General features: G+C 40.8%; 2 protein-coding genes across 3 annotated transcripts in view; one reads left to right on the top strand and one right to left on the bottom strand.

Annotated features, from left to right (window-relative positions):
• The window catches only part of SPRTN (SprT-like N-terminal domain), a 69,382-nt gene that overhangs the window by 30,832 nt on the left and 12,494 nt on the right, over positions 1-26,056 (top strand). The window lies entirely within an intron of this gene.
• EGLN1 (egl-9 family hypoxia inducible factor 1) overlaps positions 1-26,056 on the bottom strand; it is a 49,417-nt gene that overhangs the window by 8,319 nt on the left and 15,042 nt on the right. Inside the window, exons 2-3 of one of the 2 annotated variants that reach the window (XM_042241160.1) lie at positions 3,395-3,514; positions 2,773-3,016 (exon numbers count right to left, since the gene is read on the bottom strand). In XM_042241160.1, coding sequence (XP_042097094.1) covers positions 2,945-3,016; positions 3,395-3,514 — 192 coding nt within the window. In that variant the 3' untranslated portion in view covers positions 2,773-2,944. Of the gene's footprint in view, positions 1-2,772; positions 3,017-3,394; positions 3,515-26,056 lie in introns of those variants that run through there. The other variant, XM_027962458.2, reaches the window with a different exon arrangement.

Here is a 26,056-nt window from a genome sequence, read left to right on the forward strand (position 1 = left end):
CATGTTTGTTGACATATTGCCTCAAAATACACTAGCAATAAAACTTACCTCCATTTTGAACTTGGAGTAGGACAGAGGACATTCTTTCTTTTCAAAAAACAACATTTTTTATTTTTAACTGCTTGTCACGCTTCTATAATAATATTCTTGCGTTTGTTACTTGCTCTTTTTTTTTTAATTCATTCATTTTTACCTTTGGCTGTGCTGGGTCTCGGCTGCTGTGCACAGGCTTTCTCCAGCTGTGGAGAGTGAGGGCTACTCTCTAGTTGTGGAGTGTGGCCTACTCATTACAGTGGCTTCTCTCGCAGAGTACAGGCTCTAGGGCCCATGGCTCAGCAGCTGTGGCTCCCCAGCTCCAGGGGACAGGCTCAGTAGTTGCGACACACGGGCTTAGTCGCTCCATGGCACGTGAGATCTTTCTAGACCAGGGACTGAATCTGTGTCTCCTGCATTGGCAGGCGGATTCGTTACCGCTGAGCCACCAGGAAAGCCTTATTATTTGTTGTTTATTTATTCATTTTATTGAGGTACAGTTGATTGACAATGTTGTGATAGTTTCAGAGGTACAGCAAAGTGATTTGGTTACAAATGTATATCTATTTTCCTATATTCTTTTCTGAAAATTCTTTTCCACTATAGTTTATTATAAGATATTGGATACAGCTTCTTCTACTAATAGTAAATCCTTGTTTATCTTATATATGGTGGTGTATACCTCTTAATCTCATCCTCCCAATTTATCCCTCCCCACCTTCCCCTTTGTTAACCACAAGTTTGTTTTCCAAGTCTGAATCTATTTCTAAATATTCTGTAAATAAGTGCATTTGTAGTATTCTTAGATTGCACACATAAGTCACACATAACAACATCTGTCATCCTCTGCTGACTTACTCTGCTTAGCATGCTCATCTCTAGGACCATCCACGTTGCTGCAGATGCCAGTTTCATTCTCTTGGCTGAATAGCGTTCCCTTGTAAGGACCTCTCTGTCCATTCATCTGCTGGTAGATGCTTCGGCTGCTTCCATGTCCTGGCTACTGCAAACAGTGTTGCTAGGAGCACTGGGGGTGTGTGTATCTTTCCGAATTAGAGCTTTCATCTTTTCTGGACATATGCCCAGCAGGGGGATTGCTGGATCATACGGTGACTCTTTTAGTTTTTTAAGGATCCTCCATATTGTTTTCCGGAGTGGCTCCACCAACTTACATTCCCAGCAACAGTGTAGGAGTGTTCCCTTTTCTCCACACCCTCCCCAGCATTTATTATTTGTAGACTTTTTGATGATGGCCATTCTGACCATTTTGTGAGGTGTTACCTCATTGTACTTTTGATTTGCATTTCTCTAATAACCAGTAATGTTGAGCACTTTTTCACTTGTCTATTGGCCATCTGAATGTCTTCTTTGGAGAAATGCCTATTTAGGTTTTCTGCCATTTTCTGACTGGGTTTTTGTTGTTATTGGAATTGTATGAGCTGTTTGTGTATCTGGAAATTAAGCCTTTGTCGGTCACACTGTTTGCAAATATTTTCTCCCAGTCCATAGACTGTATTTTTGTTTTGTTTAAGTTTGATTAGGTCGTATTTATTTTTGCTTTTGTTTCTATTGCTTTGGGAGACTGACCTAAGAAAGCACTGGTACAATTTATGTCAGAGTATATCCTGCCTATGTTCTCTTCTAAAAGTTTTATGGTGTCATGTTTTATATTTAAGTCTTTAAGCCATTTTGAGTTTATTTTTGTGTATGATGTGAAGGAGTGTTCTATTATATATGTGTGTGTATATATATATATTAAAAATATAACAACTTCACTGATTTACATGCATCTGTCCAGCTTTCTTAACCCCATCTGCTAAAGAGACTGTTTTTCCTCCATCACAAATTCTTGTGTCCTTTGTCAAAGATTAATTGACTGTAGATGTGTGGATTTATTTCTGAGCTCTCTATTCTATTCCATGGATCCACATGCCTGTGTCTGTGCTAATACCATGCTGCTTTGACTATTACAGATTTACAGCACTGTGAAGTCTGGAAGGGCTATGCCTCCAACTTTGTTTTCTCCTCTAGATTGCTTTGGCAATTCTATATAAATTTTAGGATCACGTGTTCTAGTTCTGTGCAAAATGTCATGGGTAATTTGATAGGGATTGCATTAAATCTATAGATTGCTTTAGGTAGTATGGCCATTTTAACTATATTAATTCTTCCAATCCAAGAGCATGGGATATCTTCCCTTTTTGCATCATCACTGATTTCCTTTATCAGAGTTTTATAAGCCTCAGCATACAGGTTAGGTATATTTCTAGATACATATTTTTTGATGTGATCTTCAACAGGATTTTTTTCTGCCTTCTCTTTTCACTGTTGGCGTAAAGAAATGCAGCAGACTTCTATTTATCAATCTTGTACCCTGCTACCTTGCTGAATTCATTTATCAGTTCCAGTAGTTTTTGTGTGGAGTTTTTAAGGTTTTCTATAAGAATATCAAGGACAGAGGATATTCTTTAAATCAGTATGGTACAGAAAGATTACTGGATCACTAAGTTTTAGGATATGCTTTTAGAACAGGACTAAGTTTTTGCACATTTAGGACCTGGTGATTTTCATTTGTGTGTATGTGTGTGTGGTGAAGGAAGGTTTTAAAGGTTATTTGATTATTTAAGATTACCATGGCTACACAAGTGTGTTCACTCTGTGAAAAGCCACTGGGCTATATATTATGTTCACTTTTCTATTTTGCCTCAGTATACGTAAGTAAAAAAGATTTTAAAGAAATCAACCAAAATTAGTTTATGCAATCTCCAATGCAATCATACATGACACATTTCTAAAGTTTAAATCTTTTAAATTTAAGTGAAACTAAGGCTGATATTCAGGGAATATATTTTTGAAACAACAGAGATTAGCTGTATTGTACATTCTGACTGTACCACAGAATCTGTCAGTATTAATAAACTTCATAATCAGAGAAAGAAGTCCTGCCTCCAACAGTCCAACAGCTCAATGCCAAATAGCATCTCTGCAACAATGCAAAAAATAAAATGTAGGAGTTAAATAGCAAATAATTCTTAATAATCATTTATACATAATCTCCCTCAAAAGTCATGATAGAGCAAAAAATTCTCATAAGTGTTTTCCATATTATTTTAATAAAAGATACTTTTGTAAAAGTTAAATTTTGGATGAATGTGTCAATATCCACAATAAGGGAATCTACTTTTGAGCTATATTAGTATCTGTTTCATTTTAATAAAGATCTACCCCTAATACCTTAAAGCATATCTAAGGAGAAATGTTTAACTGTTCCACATTTTAAAGTCAGTCTTACCTATGAGGGGTATTTGTGAGAAAAAAACACCTGTAAGATAAAAAATAAATGCTCAGTGAGGTGGCATACCTTGGCATCCCAGTCTTTATTAAGATAATATATACATGTCACACATCTTCCATCTCCATTTGGATTATCGACATGACGTACGTAACCTGTTCCATTGCCAGGATAACAAGCAACCATGGCCTGTAACAATAATAATAATAATAATAATAAATTTAATAGTCCAACTATAAATAAAAAGGGGAAACAGCTTATAACAAAGATCTCTGATTTTTGGCTATTCTGACTTACATTTAAATTCTTTCTCTAGTAAAAAATCATGTTTGTAGATAAGAAGAAGAAAAGACCTTCTACATTGATGAGTATAAAAAGCACAGGGTAGGCTGGTGAACAATGCAAGGTCTGGAGAACTCTGTCTCACAGTGATGGGAAGAGCTGACACAGAAGGATCAGAGAGACTGCAGAAAGGCCTCTCTTTTGTGACCTTTATTCATGCTGATTATCAAGATCAAGTGGGCTTTGTCCTGCTCCATGGAAGCTGGCCATTCTCCCTGAGCTCACCACAGAACCACCTGTGTTACCATTCCACAGCCACAAACTGCCTCCAACACACTCTCTGAGTGGAACCAATTTGGAAAGGCACCATTTAGAAGATCAACGCTGAACATTACCTCATTTAATATCAATGAGACTAAATGACAAATTAGCATGTCACAAGCCCCTCTGTGAAGGAAACTGAGGCCCAGGAAGGTTACTGTTCTTAATGACACATGACAGGAGATCAAGTATGAATGCGGGCAATCTGGCTTCAGAACCCAAGTCACTGACACTATACTATGTTATCCATGTAACATACCACTAAACTCATATGTGTCTTGGGGGTCAGGGGGTGGACAGTGAAAAAAGAAGACTGCTAGTTGGCTATTGCAGTTTGTTTCCAGGAGAAAAACAAAAATCAGGTTGACTAAGGTGGCAAGGTAGGATGTATTCTGAAGGCAGAAAACCAACAAGGTTTGCTCATGGACTGGAAGTGGAGAAAAAGGTGAGTGAAGGATGATTCTGCTGTTTCCAGCCTATGTAACTGAATGAATGGAGTATTTACCAAAAAACAAAAAAAAAAAACCAAAAACCAGAAATACTAGGTGAAAGAGTTAACACCACGCACAGGGCAATAAAGGAGCTTCCCAGCAGTGGTCCTGATAGGCCAGATATTCCAGGGTAGAACAAAGCTGAAGACACTATGATCATGCTTCAGAATGAGAAGTTTGCGTTAGTCACTTCTACACTGTTCCTCTTTAGGGTTCCATGGCGGTGCCTAGGCATGACTGATAGGCAGTCCAGAGGAATGTTGTTGTTCAGTCGCTAAGTCATGTCTGACTCTTTGCAACCCCACAGACCCATAAAATGACAAGAGGCCAAACAAACAGGTCTCGCCCCAACCTTCAACTGGGGTACCATTTATCTGTTTCCAATGAATTGCAAGCGAGACTTTTGGAAAAATATAAAAGATGTAATAAAAGTTTTAAACAACTGTATTAATTAAATTTTATAATTCCTGAAGTAGCTCAGTTACCTCCACCTAAATGTACTATCTGAGGGGCCATTATCACCAGAGGCTTGTCTGGTGTTCCCCAGAGCCCTTTAGCTCTGCTCTAGTGACAGGGACACCACGGAGTGAAGAGAAAGGAAGGAAGGGGAAGGGAGTCAGTGCTGCACAGGGCCTGCCTGTTGTCTGCGGACTCAACCTGTCTATAGCAGCCATAGCAAAGGCAGCAGGACATTAGTACAACTACAAAAAGGATAAGATGAGAAACCCCACCATAACCCAGTAAACTAGAAGGCCTACTGATAATCAGAGCTAAATGCAGGTGGCTATAAAGTGAGTAATGCATAAAAGAGAAAGAAGCAAGAGGATCCTACTCCCAGAAGACAGACAAGCCCTTCTGTGCCTACAACTAGAGACTCTAAGAGGAGAAGGGAAAACCAAGCACCTCCAGAAAAAGCAGATCACCTTGGAAAACCTGAGACCTAAAGGAGTCAAACTCCGAGAGGTTCCGGGGAAAGATAACTATTGCAGGAAACATGCAATGATTTGGGAGGGTCATGAATTCCAGTATCTGCGTGGCCTGAACACGACACAGGGAAGCTGCACTGAGCAAGGCATGCGTGTCCTGAAACTCCTCCCCACTTGGATTCTAAAAACATAAAAAGATGTTTCTATAAAATCTCACGAAATCTAGAAGCTGTTATGTTTAAAATAAGTACTCACATTTAAACAAAGTTATCTTTAGCTACAATTTGGACTAGCAAAATTTAAAGTTCCTTAAATGTTACACAGTGCTTACAGGTTTTAAATAACATTTATTCTTTATGTCTTAATTGGTAATTTTGTTTTCTAGGTATATTATATATATATATATTTGTATTAAAAAGACTTGCTATTCTTGATTTTTTTTAATATACAGGTTCTTGTTCACAATACTTTTAATAAATTCAATTTATTTCCTCTTAATCTCTTGGTAAAACAGTAACAACTCATTCCACACCTGATTTTACCTGCTTGAGACCATTATTAGTCTAGAAGTCATTAGCAGTATTAAAAAGTATTATGAAATACCTACAATATCCCACTACAAAAAGGGTCAGTATGGTATGTCTGAAAGGACTTAGCTGGAAAGAAAGAAAACACCAGGCACTTGCAAATCAACTAATAAACTGAGTAGTGCAGATAATAAACAGAAAAGGAATTCGGAAGAAAGAAATTATTCATGTGGGATAAAATAAAAGGACAAGGCTCTGAACTACACAGGACCTTGGCTCACCTTTAAAGGACAGGTGTGATTTGGAAAGGTAAAGGGATGAAAAACAATCAGTACGGGCCTGGCAAACACAGGAAACAACTGAGTGACAGTGGGGGACTTTTATAACGGTCTGCTTTGTCACTTAATAGGCAGGTAAAGTTAACTTGGCAGAAATAAGATGAAATCTTGAAAATTCAGCAGAGGAAGAAGGACATGAAAGGCAAGCAACAGTGAGCCACTGTGGTCCTGTGTAGGGATGGCTACAATGAAAGCTTTGAAGAAGGCAGCTTCCCTATTCTAGGATTTATATGAAAGATTATGTAAGATAAACGACATTGCTATGATCTCAATGTTTCCATGCCTGCAGAGATTCATATGCTGAAATTCTTAAGCCCCGAAGATTTAAGAGGTGGAACCTTTGAGAGCCACTGAGGTCACAAGCAGGGAGCCCTCATGAATGGATAAGTGCTCTTACAAAAAGGCTCTGAGGGTAACCCTGACCCTTCCTCCTTGCGAGGACACAGCCAGAAGAGGCTGTGAACCAGGAGAGGGCTTCACCAGACAGTGGTGAGCATGGTCACCTTTATCTTGAGCCTGCCAGCCTCCAGAACTGTAAGCAACACATTTCCATGTTTATAAGCTACTCAGTCTGCGGTATTTTGCTATAGTAACCCAAATGGATTAAGACACCTATACCTGATAAAGACAGCAGAAAATTCAGCAGAGGAAGAAGGCATACCTATAAAGGATAAAATTGTTTCAAGAGATTTACACTGTATATAGTGGTCCTAAGGATAAGGAAAGTCACTGAAGTCTATCAAGTAAAACTGAACTGCTCTAGAGATCTGACGAGGACTGGAGTGATACTCCCTGAGTATTCTTCTATCTTTTCTGGGAGTAGCAGACATGACCTCACACTCCCGTGAGGGCTGGGTTGAAAGACTCGACATTTGCCTGAAAAAGAAACAATGCGATTGCCTGCTCTATCATTCTGAGGTACATGACATGTCTTTGAGACACCAATTTTAAACATTTCAGTTTCTCGTTGGGAAAAGCCTATTTAAACATAAGCAAAACAATTAAATGCTATTTTTTCCCCTTTTGACTTGAAAATGTCAAAATGAAGATGTTCTTAGAATAAGAAAAAACATATATTTGTTTTTTACTCTTAAGAATAAAAGGAAGGAAGAGGTTGGTGGTACCTCTCTGGAATCTGAAGACATTTATTTCTGGCATTGGAAGGCTTGTATTCAATATGAAGTTGAACCAGGAAACTTACTTTTTTTCCTTCTTGAACTGAATTATTTTAAAACACTGATTCAAAGCTAAGAAAAGTCAAATTTTATGACTAACAAAGTACTATTTTTTTCCCCTGGAATGTGGGGAAAAGCTTTACTATTTGAAAATTTATTCTATTAAAATATATTGTCCCAGGTCTACAGCCCTCTGCAGACACGGACAGTTAACGTTTAGCAAGCACTCACCATAAGCCAGGCAAGGATCATCTCGTTCACTCCTCACAACAAACTTATGAGGTAGGTCCAATTAACCTCTTCACTTTGGAGATTAGAAAACAGAGCTATAATGAGAATGAAAAACTTGCCAAACGTCACAGAGATGCTAAGGAGTCTGGAGGAGAAAACCCCCTCCTTTACATCCTCCTCAGTTCCTGTTTCCAGTAAGGCTGTGTTCAGTCTGGCTGAAGAGTTCAGGTGAACCAGCAGCTGGCTCCTGAGGGACTCCCCACCTGCCATGACGACAGACAGACAGACACGCGCGCGCGCGCGAGAGGTTCAGTTCTCCCATGTGCTCTGGAAGGTCTCCTCCAACTCTGCATTACCGCTCTCAAGTCTCTCCCTCCTCCATTCCCACAGCACAAGCACTATCACTCGGGTTTACGCAACTCTAGCTCAAATACGGGGGGACACACATCATCAAAGAACTAGACTAAGTAGATACTATAGTATCTACTATAATCTTATTCCTTAAACTGCAGATTTCAATTATACTTGTTTAGGTAATCTCATTTCCTAAAAGATATATCTAAAAACTTTATAAAATTATTAATTTTGTTCACTGTATTAATTAGCCTGTTAAACAGGGGTGATGACGAAGGACAATCCATAGGCATTTAAAAATTTAAATCTCTTGACTTATTTGCTAAACTTTAATGTTATAAATAACATACTGTGTTAGTTGCTCAGTTCTGTCCAACTCTTTGCAACTGTATGGATTGTAGCTGGCCAGGCTCCTCTATCCATGGAATTTTCCAGGCAAGAATACTGCAGTGGGTTGCCATTTCCTTCTCCAGGGGATCGTCCCCACCCAGGGATTGAACCCGGGTCTCCTGCATTGCAGGTAGACTCTCAAATTCTTTCCCATCTGAGCCACCAGGGAAATCCCAATTTTTGAGATTTTTCATATTTTTACTTGCTGTTTAATTCTTTTGTCAACTGCTTACTCACATCCTTTATTCACTTTCCTAATGATTATTCATCACTTCTCTGTTGATTTTTGAGAGATCTTTATAAATCTTCTATCATATGATAAAACAACAATTTCAACATTTTTATTATGTTCCTATAGAATATTTTAATATGAGCGAGTTATAATTTGCATACAAAGGCAGAGTATAATCATATTAACTATAAAGTTTTAAAAAGTCCAAGAGACTCCTCTGACCATACTCATAGGAATGAAGTGCAGGGGAAAAAAGGAAAGATAATATAACAGTATTGCTACAAATTACTCTTTAAATAGCCCAAGAATGATGGGCTGTTTAATTCAACACCAGACACACTATTTTCCTTCTTGGGCCCTAATTCTAGCCTGAGAGAAAACAACTCCAGTATACATTTAAAAATCAACTTGCTTAAGAGCAATGTTTCAACAGGCAGTGTATTCATCTTTAATGATGCCTTACTGCACTCTTTTCCCTTTTAGCAAGGAACTGATAAAATTCTACTTTACATGTTAGGAACTGGTCTGTGGAGCAGTTTATATTTAGGCTGCCTGGCTCTGCTGTCAGAGGAGAGCTGTGATTTGTTAGCCTCAGCTGCCAGCTCACCAGCTCTGCACAGCCCTTCCTCAGGTTCCCAGGCCAGGCGCTGCGTTTATGCCACTCACCCTCAGCACCTGAGGAGGAGGAGAGAGCAACCTCTCCCCACATGGAGGCAGGGGTCCAGGCAGGCCTCAGCTTGATCTCCAGGAGATACTACTGCATTCCAGCCCCTGCAGGGAGGTGCACTGCTAAGACACGCGCTCTGACAGCTATGGCAAACTCATTTTATTAATAAAATAATTCTCCGGCAAGCTTGCAATTTAGCCTTCAGACAAAGAAAACAAACAAAACCCCCAGCTACTAAACATTACCAACAATAATTTCAGCAGCTCTCAAGGCCCAGAGAGCAGGCAGTACACTAAGCCTGGGGATATAGAGATGAAAGTTCAACACCTGCTTCCTGAAATTCCAGAGTCTGGAAGAGAGGTGTGATTTATAAGTTATTTCAGCATAGAGAGTGCTGATTTGCTTTGATGGACTGGAGGACTTGAATTAGAGGGTCCTATTATTCATCCTGGATCATTAGTGAACATTTGCAAAACCACTCCAGGACAGAGTCACTGGTTAATGATGAAAGCTTCTAATCAAAAACCTCAGGTAAGCCCTCGATCCTTATCTCTTTTCAAATCGACAGATGTTGGTAATTAGCGTAACAGCTGTTAGAAATGACGACCGTATAGAAGAGTGGTGAAGAAGCTATGTGGCTTGGTTAGATATCACACAGGGACCACCGCTCTTACATGAGCACATACATAGGAGTCTAATGAACCCAGAAGCCTATTCTCTTTGGGATGGTTCCCTAGGGCTTAAGATTCCTACAGGTTCTGTGTTAAGTTCCCTACAAGGGAATTCTGTTGTCTGATCCTACCTATATTAAAATGAATACTAAAACTGGATTAGCACTTCTGCCTAGAATACACCTTTCATGAAAGACTTTCTAAAATGGAGAGTAGAGATTTCATCCAGTTTAGAAAGGAGTCTCTAAGACTACTTTTGTGGGTGTGGCAGAGCTCTGAGTTTTGTTTTCATAGTAACATGCCATCTAGAAGCTCAGTTTTGGGGGACTAGGTCAACACCGCTCATTTATCTGAAGCTGCAAACTTGAGCAGTATCTCTCAAAGAGAACCTAATACCTAAACAACTGAACTGGCTCAGGTAGGTCATAACAGGGAGACAGTCACGCAAAGGCATCCAGGACAGTGTAGTAAACAAAGCAGGGTCTTACACAAGGTACCCAGACAGCAAGGATGATTACTGCTTTAATGGGAATGGGGCATCAGAAAACATTTTACAGGGAAAGTGACAAATGAGCAGAATTTTGAAGGATAATAATAGAACTTTTCCAGAGTAGAGGGAGTTTCCAAGTAAACAATATTTTCAAAAACCATGAACAAATATGGCACCCTGAGAGGACCACAACCAGGTAAGCACCATTGGAAGATGAAGTCCCCATCAGGGCTGTGGGAGATAGGGAAGGACGGATGGGCAGGGGCCAGCAGAAAGGCTCTCGCCAGATGTTCACGAATTTTTTTTTTACAAGTCAGTGAAGCCAAATGAATCACTTGGTCTTCTTAAACTATGATTCCAAACCCCATACTTGAAATCCTGACTTAGTAAGTATGGCATGAGGCCTGCGATCTCAGAATTTTAAACAAGCACTCCATAGGATTCTGATTAACAAAGGCCCAAATTTCCACTCAATCCTAAAGGAAATCGACCCTGCATATTCACTGGAAGGACTGGTGCTGAATGAAGCTCCAATACTTTGGACACCTGATGCAAAGAAATGACTCATTGGAAAAGATCCTGATGCTGGGAAAACGGAGGGCAAAGAGGAGAAGGGGGTGAGAGAGAACGAGATGGTTGGATGGCATCACCAACTCAATGGACATGAGTTTGAGCAAACTCAGGGAGACAGTGAAGAACAGGGAAGCCTGGTGTGCTGCAATCCATGGGGTTGCCTAGAGTCGGACACGACTGAGTGACTGAACTATAGTAAAAAATTTCAAATAACAGTAGCAAAATAATATTTCAACTCTCCAAACATCACTTAGGCTACTCCTAGGGGATGGAGTGGATGGCCTGGAATTAGAGGTTACTGACACACAGACAAGAGATGCTAGCCCGGATGAGGGGCGCAGGACTGAAGGACAGGGGAATTAAGGCAAGATGAAGAATGTGAAACAGTCAGGATTTGGTAGCAGTGACAGAGAAGGAAGAGTGCATTAAAAAACAACAACCTCAAAAATATCCACTATTTGTCCATTCATTCAACAAATCTTTTCTGAGCATTGACTGTATGTCAGATACTGTTCTAGATCTTAGAGGTACAATAATGAAGAGAGAAAAAAGTGACTGCTTTCAGGGAACACATTCTGGTAGGAGGAGAAAGGACAAACAAAATAATTAAGTCAACACAGAGCATAATAAATAGTATGTGAGAAGATTAGTATTTTGAAAACACAAGGCAGGAATGGGGAACACAATGCTGGGGTGTTAATGGGGTGGGTCCAGCAGACCCATCTGAGCAGATCTGAAGGAGATGAGGAGTGAATGTTCCGGGCAGTGGGCCTGGCCTGTGTGAGGAAAAGAAGGGTCAGTGTGCCTGGAGATGAGAGAGCAAAGCCGTGGACAGTGCAAGACGAGGTCAGAGAGGGGAAGAGCTGGGGCTTTAGACACCACTGAAAGGACTGAGAGAGAGGTCGCTGGAGGGCTCTGGGCAGCCTGGCTGCCAGGTGGAGAGTGGCTGCCCACTGCCCAGGTAAGTCAAGTTTCCTTGGAACACTCACGTGTTTGTGTATTATCATCTACGGCTGTTTTCAGGCCATAAAAGAACGAAGCAGCTGTGATAGAGGGGTTGGTCCGTAAAGCCTCAAATTTTTTACCACCTGGCCTTTCGCAGAAAGTCTGCAACCCCTGATGTGGAAAACAGACCAAGGCTGGCACAAGTGGAAGGCAGAAGATGAGTGAGAAAGCTTTCCCTGCAATAAATCAGATGAAGTATGCTGACTGCTTGGATCACGGTCTTAAGAAGTGATTGGATCCTCAATCTGTTCTGAAGGAGTCATAAGCAGGATTTCCAGAAGCACTGGTACGGAATAAGAGAGAGCACAATGCCAAGGTTTTTGGCTTGAGAAGCTGGAAAACTGAAATTACCCTAAATGGACAAAGACAACAGGTGGCATGGCCTCAGTGCAGGCGCCTTGTGAGGAGTCCAGTTTTGAACATGAGATTTAAAGAGCTCACTTGCTCGGAGGCAGGAAGACAGTCTGTGAAGAACGTACAGTCCAGTGGAACAGAAAGGAAAATTAATCATTTCAATCAACCAACCATCAGGGGAAGCTGGGATCAGGGACAGCTTCTTGACAAATAGGTCTTGAAAGAAGAACACGAACTGACCAGGGAGAGAGGAGAGTGAGAACATTCCAGGAAAAGAAAAAGTGACACACAAAGGCAAGGGAGGGTGCGGTGAATGTGCTCAGGTGTGTGCTTCGTACACACTGCAACTGGGGGGCCAAAGTGTGAGCAAGGGGTGCGGCAGGCAAGGCTGGACACACCCAAAGCTGCTTCCCGGAAGGTCGGCGTTCCTTAAACTAACTCTCTCTCGCATGGCTAACGGAGCCAGAGGCTTCTGAGCGATGCAGCGGCACCATCAGCTCAGCGGGTCCTCGCTCACTGGAGCGGCTGACGGAGCAGCTCCAAAGTGCAGCTGCAGCGCGAGAGCCCGCCTCTCTCCCGGCGCCGGTAAACGGCTGGCCATGTCCTCTTTGCGGTTATTTGATAAAGGGAAAAACAGTTTAATTTTTGTAATTACAAATCCTGTAGTTTTTTTTAAGTACAGTTAATTACCATGCTGTACCAATCTCTGCTGTATAGCAAAGTGACTCAGTTATATATATATACATACATTCTTTTTTCATATTCTTTTTCATTATGGTTTATCAAAATGTTTGGTTTTTATATTTAATTTTCTTGATGTAGAATCAATGCAACAGTAACAACAAAAATCTGATTTTTTAAAGAAAATTCCCAAAATGAGTGAGCTCATATGCAGTACTTAAACGTTTAAACTTAGCCTGAGCCTTAATGCTTAGAGAGATATTTAGTAGTCACTAAATGCTTTATTCATTTTAAAACTTAATAGAGTCAGCAAGACTTAAGAGATCAATAACTCCAATTACGAGTTGATTTTTTTCAACAACAGCACAACTCTCTTTGAAGGCAGACAGTCAAGCACTTCTGAAAAGCTTCTGTGGTGTGACTGACAGAGACTCAGGCCTCAGCCTTTGTGAGAGGACAAGTGTTACCGGGAGAGAACACCCGTCCACAGGACCCGCATATAGCACATCTCATGTCAGCCCTGCCACAGCTCCGTGGGTCATGCAGTGACTCTCGACATTGTACAAGTAAATCTGTCTGGGCCTTGTTTTAACTTCTGCCTCTCCAAACCACTGCACAAGAGTGTACCCAATGTAAGAGCCAGATCTGGTCTTAGAAAATAATTATGGCCCAATTCAAATAATCTTAATCTCTATTCTACTTTCATCACCTTGAGTGAGTCATGTTCTTTAATGTTCTTCGCTTTTCACATCATTCTAAAGATAGCTGCTTAACTGTTTATGAACTACCATATCTAGACACCATTATAATACTTTCTGGATTTTCCCAATCAGATTCTGGATTCCTACAGGGTATGAATCAGGCTTTATTAATCTGTGCCAAATACAAGTGTTCAACTATCTGTTGAATAAATTAATGACTAAGGGGGCGGTGGGATTAATGTAAATAACTTAAATATATTTAATATAGAAGTTAAGTTTTACCATCTATGCTAAAGGTTGACAGAAATATTGTTAGGTTATAAGAAATAACTTTGAAGTTCAATAGCTTTCCACTTGCAAGGGATGACAAAATTACACACACACACACACACACACACACTCTCTTCTGTATTTGATATGATGTCGAGATATGAGCTATACAAACCTAAGAGACTGCTTCTCCCACATCTCTAGATGTGAGACAAAATCCCACATCTAGGTCTCCATCTGCCTGGAAGGAGATTCTGTTATGTCTCGGCCTCTAGCTAATCTATATTTTTATCAATGATTTGGGGGGGGGGGCGGTGTAGACATCACATTAACTTTTGGCTGCACCATACGGCAGGCAGGATCTTAGTTCCCTGAACAAGGATCGAACTTGTACCCCCTGCAGTGGAAGCCCAGCTTCTTAACCAATGGACCACGAGGGGAGCCCCAGACATCACCTTCCTCACAAGGCTTTGCAGAGGATAGTGCTGCAATGCAAACTTTTCTTCTCCCACACAGGCAACACGCAAAACCAAACCACAGTGACTAAAACTGCCTAAGAGAATTTAAAACGTACAGCAGAAGCATGAGAATGTATGATTCTCAAATGTTACTTCCCATTTCTCTACACTCCTTCCTTAACCTTCACTTCACTTACATTTATTTCTACTCAAATACAGCTGCTCAGCAACTTGATCACAAGTTTCTAACATTACCAATGATCTTGAATCACAAAAACAGAAGAATCTATCCATGTAACTTCTGAATAGGAGAAATTTAGATAAACATTATAACAGGAAAACCACCACCATTTACTGAGGTATCACCACCACCTGTCGGTCACTGTGCCAAGAACTGTATACTCGTTCTTTCATTTAACTCTCACAACTCCTGGAAGGCAGAGTAAGACTATAAAATGGGGATAAGACAATTTCCAGAAGATAGCTTAAAAAAAAAAAAAAAAAACCCTCCCCAAATCCAGGAGTTCAGGTTGACCATAAACTTAAACCAGTTACCACGTGGCTAAAAGGCCACTGCAACACTAAGCAGTATTAAACAGTTCCTAGATCCTGTGCTACTCAGGCCACATCTGAGCAGTATAACGGATCTACTGTATCCACTTCTGGGGATACATGAGATGAAGACTACTGACAAGCTGCAGTATTATCAAGGGGAAAAAAAGGCCGAAATGCTAAGGGCAACGTCTAGCAGATGAGAGAAGTGAGCAGGTTTAGCGTGGAGAAGATACATCCCCAGTGGACTGTAATCTCCACATCAGGTAAAACAGCACCCCATCCTACACAGAGCTTTCCAGTTTGCAACATGGCTCTTTACCGTGCCAAAAGGCCACACAAAATAAAGAAGGACACAGAGACTGCCTGCACTCAAATCCCAACTCTACAGGCTGGGTCACTGGGAAGTTACCAAACCTTTGTGTGCCTGATTTCTCCTGTCTGTAAAGTAAAAATAACGACAGTACACCTGACTTACATGGCCACTCAGCTAGGACACAAATACTACTTAAACACTGCCTGGGAAACAGAAAGCATCAGCAGTGTTGGCTAAGACCAACAGCTGCAGGGCGCAAGAGAAGCCCCACACCTCCAGAGCCGCTGCCTCACTGGAGAACTCAGAATTATCCCTCTCACAGGATGTGAGCCTAGCAAGACAATGGAGGAAAGCGTTCTGTAAATCTTAATCCCTTTCTACCTCCATCATAATCTCTACAAGGGCCTCCTATATGCCAGGCACCATGCGAAGTATAATCTTTAGTAGCTCATTTAATCCTACAACTACTTACCTGAGGATGCAGAACTAAGCGGGAAGCTAGACTGTGCACCCAGATTGGCTGGGCTCCAGAGCCCCGTTTTAAGGCTCCACACCCCCTCATTTATGCATCTTGGCAGCTAGCAACATTCCTAATAAAAATGCCTCATATGTATAAGATAATCCAGGCAAGAATACTGCAGTGGGTTGCCATTTCCTTCTCCAGGAGATCTTCCCAACCCAGGGAATGAACCCAGGTCTCCCGCATTGCAGGCAGACGCTTTACCGTTTGAGCCACCAGGGAAGTTGTATAAGATAATCAGTGTTTCTTTAGTCAAATAAACACCAGGTACAAGTATTCTGAGGGAAGTGTGGAGCAGCAGAGACGGGAACGCCCTGTCCCGGCCACACCTCCCGCTCAGCTGTGGAGCTCATGGACCACATCACCCTGCCAGTGTTCTCCGTTTCGGGAACCAGAAATCTGGACTGCCATAATCTTCCAGTCTGGTTGGAAGACTGTATGTTCCATCTGGTACTACTTCTGATACAGCAGAGACTTAAAATAAATAAACTCCAGAATTTAAAAATGAAGAGACCATGAAGACCTGGCCGAAACTCTTCAGTTACTCATCTAACTAGAGAGCCAAAGGATAAAATCCGGGTCTCCCAATTTCCAATCCTACATTGCATCTCTTATAAAGACATAAAGCAAACTTTAAATAGATGGGATTAAGAGAAATATAACTGGCATAACAAAGCATGTAACAATGGATGCCAAAATTAAACAGTACTTGGTAACTTTTACTACTCTAAAAATGCCAACTTTGTTAGTACATAATACTCACTGCTTAAAATAAACAGCTCACACAAGGACACCTTAGGATACTGTCTCAGTTTTGTGAATACCCAATTGTAATAAAAAACAGGGTGACCTCAAATAAATTACTTTGATAACAAAAGCCCTGGAGAAGCACTATTAGTTTTATTTTGCTTTGGTTTTTAGAAAAGTATTTATAGAAATACTTGATAAGATGCTGAAACTACTGTTAGAAAGTTCATCCAAGATTAACAAAAAAAATTTCATTATCTATAGAGATACACTAAAATGCAACAATTCAACTAGAATTTAACATAGTCGAGAATGGCATAAAAAGTCTTTAAAAAAAAGTGTTCTGGAGCTAATTATAAAAAGCCACTTGTGAGATTAAAATATAAAGCACAGAGAATCGCAAGGCAGCCAAGTGGCTAGGACTCTGTTCTCTCACTGCCAAGCAGCCTGGTTCAGTCCCTGGCTGGGGAACTAAGACTCCACAAGCCATGCAGCACAGCCAAAATAAACACACACACACATCACGAAAACATTTTTAAAAATAAGAATTTAATTTTTTAAAAAAACAAGCAATCCCCACTAAAACATTTAAGGTAAATGTTAAGTCACATTAACAAATGTTTATTAAGCATATTATTAATATATAGAATGGGGTAACCTAGGTCTGATTCACTATACTCTGCTGCTGCTAAGTCACTTCAGTCGTGTCCGACTCTGTGCGACCCCATAGGCGGCAGCCCACCAGGCTTCCCTGCCTAGGCATATACCCTGAGGAAACCAAAACTGAAAAAGACACATGTATCCCATTGTTCATCCCAGCACTATTATAGCTGGAACATGGAAGCAGCCCAGATGCCCATCGACAGATGAATGGATAGAGAAGCTGTGGTGCATACACGCAGTGGGATATTACTCAGCCATAAAAAGAACACATTTGAGTCAGTTCTGATGACATGGATGAACCTTGAACCTATTATACAGAGTGAAGGGAGTCAGAAAGAGAAAGAGAAATATAATATTCTAACACACATATATGGAATCTAGAAAAATGGTACTGAAGAATTTATTTACAGGGCAGCAATGGAGAAACAGAGAGAGAATAAACTTATGGAGATGGGGAGAGGAGAGGAGAGATATATGGAAAGAATAACATGGAAACTTGTATTGCCATATGTAAAAGAGCTAGCCAATGGGAATTTGCTATATGGGCCAGGAAACTCAAACAGGGGCTCTGTATCAATCTAGAGGGGTGGGATGGGGCAGGAGATGGGACGGAGGTTCAAAAGGGAGGGGATATATGTATACCTATGGCTGATTCACGCTGAGGTTTGACAGAAAACAACAAAATTCTGTAAAGCAATTATCCTTCAATAAAAATTTAATTAATTAAAAAGAAAAAATACATTCCTATCTACATGATGATTCCACTTACACGAGGTGCCCAGAAGGGTCAAATTCATATAGAGTCAGAAAGCACATGGGTAGACTCCACACTTCCCCATCCAAAGAAAACCACCTGCTTCACTGGAGAGCAACTCCTCACTAATACAAGTGCACTGTAAAGCAGCCTCTAAAACCAGAACTCCAGGAGTCATTCTAGCCATTCTCCCCTGTTAGCCAATCAATCACCAAGTCCCGATAGACCTCTACAGCCTGACAGAAAGAATCTACCTCTTCCTGGTAGACAGGAATAGGGCAAAACTCCAAACCCAGGATGTGTGGCCTTTTCATTGGCTTTCAAGACCTCCAATCCTTCTACCCCGCTTCTCATATTTCTCCTTGTGATTTCTTTCTTTTTTTATCCAGGACAGAGTTTTGGTTAGCCCTTTTATTTTTCCCTTAACCTCACCCTGCAAACTAATAAATTTATACCCCAAGCTATTCAGCACCACTGGAAAAGGTTATAACCATGCAGACTAAAAGTAGTCTCTATCCAACTAAAAGTAGTCTCTGACCTCAGCCAGATCTTCAGAACTGCTTGCCAATTTCTATATTCCTAGTCGATTTGTTTGTACTCCTCAAAATGGATATTCTATAACTCACCTCTTCCAGCCATTATTTCAGCTCCAACTTTTCAATTCAATAGATGCGGAGATGTTTCCTACTTACCTGAGGTAACTAAGGCAATCAGGTAGAAACTTCAGCTTCTTACTCTCAGGCTTCTTACAATGTATCTAAATCTGTAGGCCTCATTAACTCACTTTCCTCAGTCAGAATGGCTGGTGTGTACAAGACATGGTGATGGAGTTTTAAAAAGGGTCATTCTTTCTCCTATGGAGGGATAATCCTGCCTATATAGTGCTTCTGAAATTTTAACATGCATTTAATCACCTAGGAATCTTACTGAAAATCCACTTTCTGATTTAGGAGGTCTGGAATGGGATGTGAGATTCTGCACTTCTTGCAGCAAACCAATGCTGCACGTTTGGAGCAAGGTTTGGGAAAGTGGAAGTGAAGGTACTCAGTTGTGTCTGACTCTGTGACTCCATGGACTTAATAAGCCTGCCACACTCCTCTGTCCATGGGACTTCCCAGGCAAGAATACTGGAGTGGGTTGCTATTTCCTTTTCCAAGGTTTGGGAAAGCAGGGTCCAGATTCCATCCCGTCTCATCTCCTCAGAGACCTTTCACTCCAAGTTAACACCTTTCTTTATCTGCTATATCTTCAGATCTGTTTCTCTCTCAGCGACTCCCTCCCCTAGCAGGTAACATACCTGTCTTTTCTCTCAATACTTTAAAATAAGCCCCTTCTCAGCTACCATCCACTCTCCAGTTGCTTTGCTCCACAATAAGTTTCTATGAAGAACAGTTACACCAATGGTTCCCAAATTTTTTTGGTTCAAGAGTAATTAGTGTCACAGTAATTTTTTCATGGCACTCATAGGCCAAAAGAAATATCTGATGGTTCACTTTATTAAGGAATACGGGCCAAACTACTTAGCAAGTACTTAAATCCTAATAATTTAGCATCTGTCAGGCACTGCATAATTTTTCAAATTGTGGAATCAGGCTCATTTCCTGTTTCATACTGATTTTTAGGCAGTACTTACTTTTCTTTTTTTTTTTTTTTTAATAAGAGTAAACACTGAAAACCCAGCTTCACAAAGGTATGACAGCACCAAAAGGAATACAGTGTGGTGTCCAAGAGATACTACTGTACTTCCCTTGAAATTTAAAAATAGTCATGGCACCCCTGTGAGTTAGCTACAGTGCCCTGGGATGCTGTCAATGCACAATCTGTTAACTGTAGGTCTGTGTAGTTCTCAGAATGGCAGCATTTCCACTGCTTGGGAAGTTGTTGGAAATGCAGAATCTTGGGATTCACCCAGACTCACTGATTTCAGAATTTCTACTTTAACAAAATATTCAAATGACTCACTGATTCAAGTTCAAGAAGACTGGTCCTTGCCTACATCTTCTCACCTACCATTCAACTCACTGAAATCACCGCAAGCAAAGTCCCAAACTATGCCCCCCAACCTTTTTAATGAAAGCATTGCGTGCCTCCAGTTCTAATCCTAATTAACCCTCTTTGCAGTACTTAATACTGTCAATTTTCTATTCTTCCTTGGTTTCTAAAAACACCACTGTCTTCTGGTTTCCCTCCTTTTCTTTCAATACACTTTCCCCTCATGCCCTTTCTCCACCAATGAAGAGTTTTGTTTCCCACAAGGCTTCTGTAATTAGCACTATCATTGCTGTGAAAACTGCTTTCTCCAGGGGACTGCATTCAGTCAATCCTGCGGCTTCAGCTAAGATATATATGCTAACCTCCCTAGTCTAGTCTAGTCTAAGTCTCTGCAGCCTTAGACCTATAAAACAATTTCCCCTTGTATCTACACAGGCTTATTAAACGCAACAATTCCAAAACAGCTTACCTGCCTGCCTTCCCTGGCCTTCAAGTTGCTGTTCTTCATATAGCCTTCCTTTACCAAGTGGTGTCCTCGGTCCACCAATTTCCCTAGAGAAGCTCACAAATCATTTCTGACTTCTCCTCCACTGCCCTTGCTTATATCATCAATTAGATCAAACATCTTTTGCTAAGTATGTATGGATAGCTCCACCTCTATTAATTCTGTTTTAAAAGAGGTCCTTAATCTTTTTCTTGGATTCCTATTAACAGCCTCTTGACTCCTCTCCTTGCTTCCAGGATTGCTATGACCTGCTCTGTATCATTCTCCATATTCCATCCAAGTTAACTTTCTAAAATCAAAATCTAATGTCACTGCCTGCCTCTAATCCTTCCATGGCTCCAAATACCTAGCAGTGCTTGTCAAAGTTTTCCAGCAAACAGCAGAAGGGTTTGCTGATACAGATCTAAGAAGCTCACCATAAACAAGACATTTTTTGCAAGGTTCCATTTTATCTTAACTAGTAATTTCCATTTTGCAACCTATTCCATGGTTAGCCACTTGTGTTACGACAGATTTGAGTAGCTGCAACAGAGACCATCTAGCCCACAAAGCCTAAAATAATTACTATCTGGCCCTTTGGGGAAAAAAAAAATCTGCTGACTCCTGCATGACACCGTGAGTACAGTTAAGATGAGGACTGTGCGTTACTCGTCTTTATGCCCCCAGCACACGTCTAGAGAAAGTACTAAAAAATATTAACTGAAGGAATTAGAATGTTACTAGGAAGAGCTCCAAGGGCTCATAAGGGATGTGTTCACCAAGTTGATACACAAGATCAAACAGAGATGTTCTTCAGTAAAGGCACAAGTCCGTATCACTTGCCTCCTGGTAAGAGGCACTGAGAAGAACACAGCAACACCTGAATAATATTCCTGACAAAGACGAATAACCCTAATCTAATGGTTAGACAATGTCAGAGAAACCCAAACTCAAGGACATTCTACAAAATAACAGGCCTGTACACTTCAAAAATGTTAGTCATAAAACAGGAGATCTGAGGGACTGGTTCAGATCAATGGAGACGTCAAAGACATGCTAACTGAATGCAATGCATGATCTAAGATTTTCATTTGTTACAACAGACATTACTGGAATAAGCTACCATGTCAGAGTAGGATCTGTATATTAAATAATACAATTATATCAGTGTTCATTTCCTAATTTGATTATAGTTGTGTGCTTATACAAAATAACGTACTAAGGTAACAGGTATCATGCCTGCACTTTATTTCCAAATATTTCAGAATATACTGATATATTTGGGGAGGAAAAAATGAAGATCTCAAAGGCTGAGGTAGGCAAAATAGAATACCATTATACAGAGGTCAAAACAGGTTCTGAAGAAACCGCCACTAAGTCCTTCACTGTGTGTGAAAGTCGCTCAACCCCATGGACTATACATATACAGTCCATGAGATTCTCCAGGCCAGAATACTGGACTGGGCAGCTGTTCCCGTCTCCAGGGGATCTTCCCAACCCAGGGACTGAACCCAGGTCTCCCGCATTGCAGGTGGATTCTTTACCAGCTGAGCCACCAGGGAAGCCCAAGAATACTGGAGTGGGCAGCCTATCCCTTCTCCAGCAGATCTTCCCGACCCAGGAATCGAACCGGAGTCTCCTGCATTGCAGGCGGATTCTTTACCAGCTGAGCTACCAGGGGAGCTCTAAGCCCATCAGATCTAAAGCTATTTTCCTAAGAACTTCCATGTACCACTGTATCCCTTACACACACATTAGAATAACTAAGCAAGTATTAGGAACTACCATTCAGAGCAACTGGTATGAGAATTAATATTTCTGGAACCCTGCATCATATTTTTCTTCTCCAAACAATGAGAAGTAAAACACTTAAAACCAAAAAATACCTTAGATAAGACTAGGAAAGTAGGTCGCTAGGAAGACTGTTCTACCTGGCAGTATTTTTAAAAGGAAATTATTTCAAGAAAGAAAGGTAGGGAGGGAGAAAAATTTAAAAGAATACACAGAGTGCTTACTCTAAGACCTTAACCAACAAAAGAACCATGAGATGCCCTAATTAAGCATGGCATGTCCAAAGAACAGGTCGTTCCATTTGCTAAAATAAACAATGTATGACAAGGAGTAAAGGGAAATAAAGCTAACTTGAGGCAGATCTCAAGCACTAAGCTAAGGAATTCAGATTTATTTTTCAAGCTACAGAATGCCTGAAGTCATATAAGCAAGCACTGACAATAACCTGACTTGTCATTTAGGACAGCAGTCAGCAAACTCTGACCTATGGGCCAAAGCTAGCTCACCTCCTGTTTTTGTAAATAAAGTTTTACTGGAACACAGCCATGCTCTTTCACTTACACAGTGCCTATGGCTGCTTTCCCGTTTAGAGTTCAGCAGCTGCAACAAAGAATGTTTGACCCACAAAGCCTAAAACATGTAACCCTTTTGGAAAACCTCGCTGACGTCCACCTTAGGAGGATGAATGTAAAGATAAAAGTAAAGGATGGATTAGGGAGAACATGGAATACTGCCAACAGGGAAATGACATATACAGCTGTTGGGAAACAGACACAAAAGGACAGTGCGAACTGAAAGCCGAAGATGGGCGTGTGAGTCCAGTGCTGTGCTGGTGAGAGTGGAACCCAAACTGGAAGAGGAAGCAGAGACAGGCTGAAACAAGGTACGAACCAGTCCAGTGCTAAGGCGCCATGACTGGGAGGATGACCGGCAACGGACACACAATGAAGAGCGAGTTTCCGAGGGAAGATGACAGAGGAGTTATTTGGTATCAGAGAGGAAAACTCTAAAATACCAGTAAGACATACAGGAAGTACACACACAGTGTACACACAGTGGGAGAAGAAAACCTAACCTGGGAAACAGAATTAAGAATCAAAAGTTCAGCGACGGTATCTGAAGATACAGAACTGGATGAGATCAAGTGGATGAGACAAGCCAGAAATGACAGCCGAGGCAGCAGGTCCATCAGCTCAGCCCTATCCTGAAGATTCTGTTACGTGTAATCCTCCCAATAATCCTGAAAAAAGGAACTGCCCTTAATTTACAGAACAAAACCTGAGCTCAGAAAGGATTCGGGTTAAAATTGGAGGTCATACAGTTAATACGCAGCAGGGGTAGAACTGAAACCCAGGTCTACTTGATCGCAAAGCCAGTGCCCGATCTCCATACCACGCGTAAAGAGAAGAAAGCTGATGCCAGATCGCAAAGCCAGTGCCCGATCTCCACACCACGTGTAAAGAGAAGAAAGCTGATGCCAAAGAGAGGGAAGTACCTGCACTTAGAAGGAAGCCAGCAGAGAAGGAATAGTTTGAGAATGAAGAAAGTCAGAACAGTGCAGTATCATGTCAGCTAAGGAAAGAGAAAGAAAAAGGGACGGGTGGATAACAACAGGTGAGAATTCTGATAGCTGACCACGTGCCAGCTACAACGCTTTTCATACTCATTTAGTCCTCGCCACAATCACGACATGAGTACTACTGTTATCCCATGGAACAAATGGGAAAACAAGGTGGGTAACTTGGTAGCATCACACAGCTAGCCAATGGCAGAGGAAGGCTTAGGATCCAGGCATTCTGCCTCTGAACCCTACATTCTTCACCAGTTATACCACACTCCCTCCAGTCAAGCGCTACAGGGTAACAAAGGAGAATAAAGGCAGGAGACAGCAAAGGACAGGTGCTCATGTACTAGAGGAGCAATAACTTAAAAACATTCCTTCCTTTTAGAACATCACTTGAAAGCACGTGTCATGTTACAAGTAGGTTAAGGAATAAATAAATGATGACCAAGTGAAGGCAGATAGTATCACCTACTAGTAAAAGCCCTGGGAGAAATAAGATGAGAGGACATTAATTTATGGGATTAATATAATCAAAAAAATGTAAACCAGCTGCTTTCATTAACAAAAGATTTCTTTTTGCTAACTTATTGGTGGTTAAGAAGTATTTAGAATAGTTAATAAATGTCCTTTGGGTATCTGAGACATGACATGTGACATTTTTTTTAATCTCTCTTACTGATCAAGAATATACCTTACATAAGTTTTCTCAGAACCAAAAATGAATTAGAAACTCTATTCAGTTTTAAAAAGTCATCTGGCCTTCACCTAGGATTCAAAACTTCTGATTCAGAAGATTTATAGTGGGTTGCTGACATTAACACGATTCCAGTGCAAAGCTTACACACTTAAAGGAACTACCTCTTTTGCATACATGGCCTATTTGAAAATGGAGCACACCAGGCCTCCCCATGGTGAGATACAGGGAGGCCTGGCGTGCTACAGTCCACAGGATCACAAAGAGTTAGACACAACTGCACGACTCTTTTCACTTTCATGCACTGGAGAAGGAAATGGCAACCCACTCGCGTTCCTGCCTGGAGAATCCCAGGGAGGGCGGAGCCTGGTGGCTGCCGTCTTCGGGGTCGCACTGAGCTGGACACGACTGAAGCGACTCAGCAGCAGCAGCAGCACGACTGAACCACAATCTAAGTAAAGGTTAATTTTGCCGCTTGACCAGCATCTTCTGTGACCTGCATGAAAAAACTGACCTGCCCAAAGAACTGTATGCTGCGTTTGTGTACTGTCAAAACAGTGTTCCTTGAAGTGAACAACTGGTATTTTTTGTGAATATGACTTTGTCTATCTTAAACAACATTCCAACAGTGCATTTCTGAAATTATTTCAGTTAGGAAAAAGAAAGGCTTGCCTTATCCCCAGTGTTTTAAAATTAAGAAATTTCTGTAATGGGTAGGAAACCTAAGAGTAAATACAATTCCCCTAAAACATGCATAAACAGAAAACTACTTCATATGTCGTATGCAGGAGGTCAAGCTCTGGAGTCAGACCATCCCACTTTGTGCCCTGACTCTGTAAGTCTCTAGCTGTGTGACTTGGAACTTTTTTTTTTTTAATCTGTGCCTCAGTTTCCTCAACTGTAATATAAGGAAATAACAGTACCTATACTTCATATAGTTCTTGTAAAAATTAAACAAGAAAATCTGGGCAGAAGGAGCACTTATCATAGTGTGTGGTACATAACAAACATTAAGTAAATGTTGGCAATGCAAGGGAACAAAAATCTTCAACTCAGCAATTCTATTACTACTTCTAGAAATTTTTCTTATAAAAACATTACTAAAATGCACACGGTTCCCCTTTAAGAATATCTGATGCAGAACTAATTGTCATAGCAAAAAAATCAGAAATAACCCAAACTTCAACCACAAGGAGCTAAATAATTTATGGTACAATCTTTCACTGAACACAACGCTTCTGAGATTCATCCGTGTTGCTGCATAAAAGAGTGGTTCATTTTACGGCTGAAGAGTGTCCCACTGTATGGTGCACCACATTTTATTCGTCCAGTCACCAGATAATGGACATTTTAGGTTGTTTCTATTTTTGATGATAATGAATAATACTGCCTTTGGATATGTTTCTATTTCTCTCAGGAGATACTTACAAGTGAAATCCTTAGATACTTAGGGTCATATGATGAGTTCATGTGTATTTAACTTTTGGGGCAGTGGCTGACCTGTTGCCCAAAGCGGC

The sequence above is a fragment of the Ovis aries genome, chromosome 25, assembly GCF_016772045.2.
Source record: "Ovis aries strain OAR_USU_Benz2616 breed Rambouillet chromosome 25, ARS-UI_Ramb_v3.0, whole genome shotgun sequence".
NCBI lineage: Eukaryota > Metazoa > Chordata > Mammalia > Artiodactyla > Bovidae > Ovis > Ovis aries.